The sequence below is a fragment of the Aplysia californica genome, unplaced genomic scaffold (assembly GCF_000002075.1).
Source record: "Aplysia californica isolate F4 #8 unplaced genomic scaffold, AplCal3.0 scaffold00647, whole genome shotgun sequence".
Classification (NCBI taxonomy): domain Eukaryota; kingdom Metazoa; phylum Mollusca; class Gastropoda; order Aplysiida; family Aplysiidae; genus Aplysia; species Aplysia californica.
In genome coordinates, this window is record NW_004797917.1 from 279,685 (window position 1) to 284,097 (window position 4,413).

The following is a 4,413-nucleotide window of genomic DNA, read 5'->3' on the forward strand; positions in this document are numbered from 1 at the left end:
GAGACCGGGTGCTACTACTCAGTGACCTACTGCTTGGCCGTCCACCAGGGATTACCACTCAACGATCGCAGTGCCACTCGATAGAAAGCCTCTTGTGCTAACATTTGAGTATGGTGGCCGAGAACAACGGCAAACAATGAAAGGGTGCTTGTGTGTGATTTACTTGTTTGCCAAAGCATAGTAGCTGGCTGTAAGCAAGTGACAAAACGCTTGTCCACCCGGAACAACCAGACCCCATAACAAACTTTTCTAAAAAGACTGAAAAAGCAACGGTTTTTATAGAGAACAAAAAAGCTATTGGCCCAACCCTAGGCAGGGAGACCCAAAACTTTACGGGAGCCCGAAGGACTTCCTGCTAACAGCAGCCTTTACTTTGTATGAGAGACTGGAACATGATCTATTTATCATTTAAAGATGAACGAGGAGAAAAAGGTGTAGAAGTCTTGAAAACAGTTTAAATTTATGAGGAGACAGTACCGAAAACCGCGCCCTTTCATCAGGAACAGATTCCCTTTATGATGAAACAACACCAAAGAGAGGAGGTAGATGTAGCTATTCATGGCAGAACACCCACCAAAACCGCTTTAACTTCTGAGAGAACAGCTCAATAGAGAAGACATTCACTTGTCTAATTACACAGTAATCACAAACAAAACTCATTAAGCAGACAACAAAACGAACAACCACATCTACAAGTATTCAACTGTACACATCAGTAACATGTGCAAGACAAGTAGGAGATAAGTTTCGGCAAACTCAACTTGAGAGGCTGTGCAACCAGACAAGCCAAAAAAGATTAAATGACTGTGTGATCAATTTGGTTAAATAAATATTCCCAGCATAAAAATAGTTCTACACATGAACTTGAAGAATACAAAACAAACAATATCCATCATAAGATACATCACAGAAAAGAAACCTTTCGAAGAATTACCCCAAGCATATTTTGCAAGTCAATAAAGAAGTAAGAAGTTAAAACTCCTGTCATAACAAAACAGTTCAAAGTAGTAAAGAAAAACTATTACAGAGAACAGTTTTATCAGTGCCAGCTACACACACCCTTTTTTTTCTTCGGAAAACAACATTTAAAAGACTTCTTTACCTTAGCTGTGACAGGCTTTATTTTCTTTCAACATTTCTGACTTCTTAGCATTATAAATGTTTAAGAGGCTTGTGTCAGAAGCGTTTTCTTTACTACGTTGGCCAGAAAAGAAATTTGCTGTTTAAACAATACCAATACCACTGTATACACATTCTTGCAGAGTGACTTTTTTTTAAAGCAATTTCTTAAAATTAATAAAAATATAACCTTACCATTTTAAGAGAAACACAATACCTCAATATAGAAGAGCGTCTTGTAAGTAAATTTTGAGCAAAAATCCCTTTTGATTCATTCACTCTGTTTCATATTAATAGCATCAAAATTTTATAACAGAGATTAAAGTGTAAGAAATAGTTCACGGAAGAACAAACTTTAAAAAAACACTTTAAAACTTTGCTTTACATTTACATACTGTCTCAGAAGACTACTTACAAACAGTTACCCATTTTGAGTAGGCTAGGCCTATTCTATTCAATAAAAACCATTCATAAAAACAATAACAAACTGACTTCCCATCAGTTATACATACATGTCATCTTTAAATCAGTAGCTCACTCATTTGCACAACGAAATGGCTAGCCGTACTTAGATCTAGGTTTGGCCCTATGGACTCAAGCCTGTTAAGTACACATAGGTCTCATTAGATCTAGATCTAGTAATTATTCAGGTTCAAATACATGCAAGTCAGTAAGTTTGAGTAAGGCACCTTTTGGTTTTGTCTGAAATACATATATATACTTTAGGCATATCAAACTAAAAATTTAATTTACAATTCAGCCATCAATATTAAGTACGGCTAGCCAATCAGGCAGGTGCGTCATTCTACGTTTAGCCGCATGTAGTTTTGCCCTTCAATTAATTTGCCTGGCCAGGGCATCCAACAGTTAGACTAGGCCTACATCTAGATCTAGTTAAAGATTAAAGCTTATAAATCTCTATAATTTTCGATCATCACATTGAAATCTTAGCCCAGTTAGGCAATGAAAATTACTGTTCACAATTTTTGATAATTTTTTACTTTCACTCCCGCACACAGATGCACTGCTTCAGGGGTCAAACTGCAGTCCTGTTTGTTGCAGTTCACACAAAAAGCCACTAAAACTGTCGCAAATCAATTATTTTCAAGACAACTTCAAATCTAACTGTAAAATATCAAATTATAGGTAAAAACAGGGGGGGCATACCCCCCAGATTTTCTTTTACCCCAGAGGGGCAGGCCCCCCTGGAACCCCCCATTGGTCCAAAAGTACAAGGTTAGTTTTTTAAGTATGAACCTACAAGGAAGGGTCTCAACTCAGAATTTTTAAACTGGAGGAACATTCCGCGTGATCGAGTACGAAACACAAATTATTTTTTTAACTGTTTAACCCCAGAATGCTGACATGATAAAAACAATCAATTTATCAAAGCAAGGTAATTTCATACCAGTTTGATGGTTTGGAAAACAACTTCAAGTAAGAGTCACTTATCAAATATTTACAATCTTGATGAGGTTATGTAGCCTACAGAAAGTCGTTGCGCATTACTGGCCCGCTGTTGCGGTAGCGGAGTTAGTGGAGGAAGTGGCAGTAGTTGAAATCCAAATAGCAGAATATTGAGATCCAGTGATCCAGGTACAAGATCAATTTTTTAAAGTTAATTAAAGGGAAATGATAAAAACAAGCATTTGTCATTGTAGCGTAAGGACTAAAAGACTCTGGTGCCTGTACTGTGGACCGTGGATAGTGAAGAAAGTATCCACATACTTTAACACAGACAACAACAAAGGCCTCACAATAATAGATCTAGTGCAATGATATAAATATAATAGACAGGACAAGTCCAGGAGGCTATCATGTTGGAAGTTTATTCCACAAGTTAGGGTTAATGTTAATTTTTGGTTATTCGATCTAGATCTAGATCTAGACTCTAGGTCTAGTCCTAGATATTAGATCTAGATCTAGATCTAGATCTAGATCTAGATCTAGATTCTCTAGATCTAGAGTCTAAGTAAATCTTCAAAATTCTTTATTTATCAATTTTAGTCGTAGATTCAAAACCTTAATCTCTAGATCTAGAATCTAGATTAGATCTGACTCTAGATCTAAAAATCTAGAAGCATAATTTTATAACTGAGACCGGGTAGACACAAGAGACATAGATCTAGATCTAGAATCTAGATCTAGATTTCTAGATCTAGATCTAGATTCTAGACTAGATCTAGATCTAGAATCTAGATCTAGATCTAGATCTAGATTAGATCTAGATCTAGATCTAGATCTAGATTCTAGATTTCAGTCCAGAACCAAGCCAAGTTGTCTCGCAATTATTTATCCTCACCTGCATGTTCAATATCCCAATTTCTTCATTGCTCAGCCACCTAAGTCTGGCTGAAAGTTTTTGGGACTCTTGCTGAATAATTACTCCACCAATTTCAGCTGGGTTTGCGGGCTCTTGACGAGTATCAGTGGAATATCCTTCATCTTGAACTGGAAACCCACCGATCTTTCGTTTAGAAGACGGGTCCAAATCAATATTCCGCAATTTGATGCGACCTCCGTGGTTATCAGAGGGGCCTATCCATCCCTGGCCCTCTGATGAAACAGCCACAATATTCATGGATAACATTGCACACAAGAATATGAAATACTGAAGATAGAAATCCCCACAAACACATAACCATCCAAAACGGAGCGTAGTCCGACTCGCAGAAGAACTACTAAAACTTGATTCTTTGGTCGCCATGTTGACTGTGCTGGACTAACACTCACAACCACAACAATGAAGACGAGAATCTCTATGGTTAAAAAAAAAAAGAACTCGTCTTTCAAGCACCAATAGTAATCCAGTGCATAGCAACAGTTCCTACATAGGCCAACATTTCTAATATTTAATAGCACAACCCATCCAAACGCCTGCAAACATGCAGAGGAAAACAAATCCAAAATAGATCCATCGGCTACTCGAACACCACCGACTGCTGTCGGTATCACATTTTGACGTCTCTGCAAACATTCGCCCTAGTTTTCTCCATGCGAGTTCTCTGGCCAGGTACGTCAACTATTTCCGGGATATCAAGCCAAAGTTGATGGAGGTTGTTTTGGCCGAGTGGGGATCGTAGCGGGCTCAGGAGGGTTAAGTTGACCTAGGCTACCTCAATAGTTTATGTTTGAGTTGCACTGGTCTACATATTTTTTCTTAAATCTCGGGTAATGAGAGGACACATCATGATGTAGTAGGCCAAGGCATGCATGAAAAGGCAAGGTTTTTATGCGAGTGCAAAGAATGCTCAATTTCCTGTTTACTTCTCTATTTCAATTATCATTTCTTGT

At 37.9% G+C, this 4,413-nt stretch overlaps 1 protein-coding gene across 1 annotated transcript in view; it reads right to left on the reverse strand.

Moving 5' to 3' along the window:
* Positions 1-4,127, reverse strand: part of LOC106013082 (VWFA and cache domain-containing protein 1) — a gene marked incomplete at its 3' end in the record, with an annotated part of 15,599 nt that extends 11,472 nt beyond the window's left edge. The window contains 1 exon segment of the mRNA XM_013087858.2: positions 3,422-4,127. Coding sequence (XP_012943312.1) covers positions 3,422-3,826 — 405 coding nt within the window.
* Between the last annotated feature and the right edge of the window lie 286 nt (positions 4,128-4,413).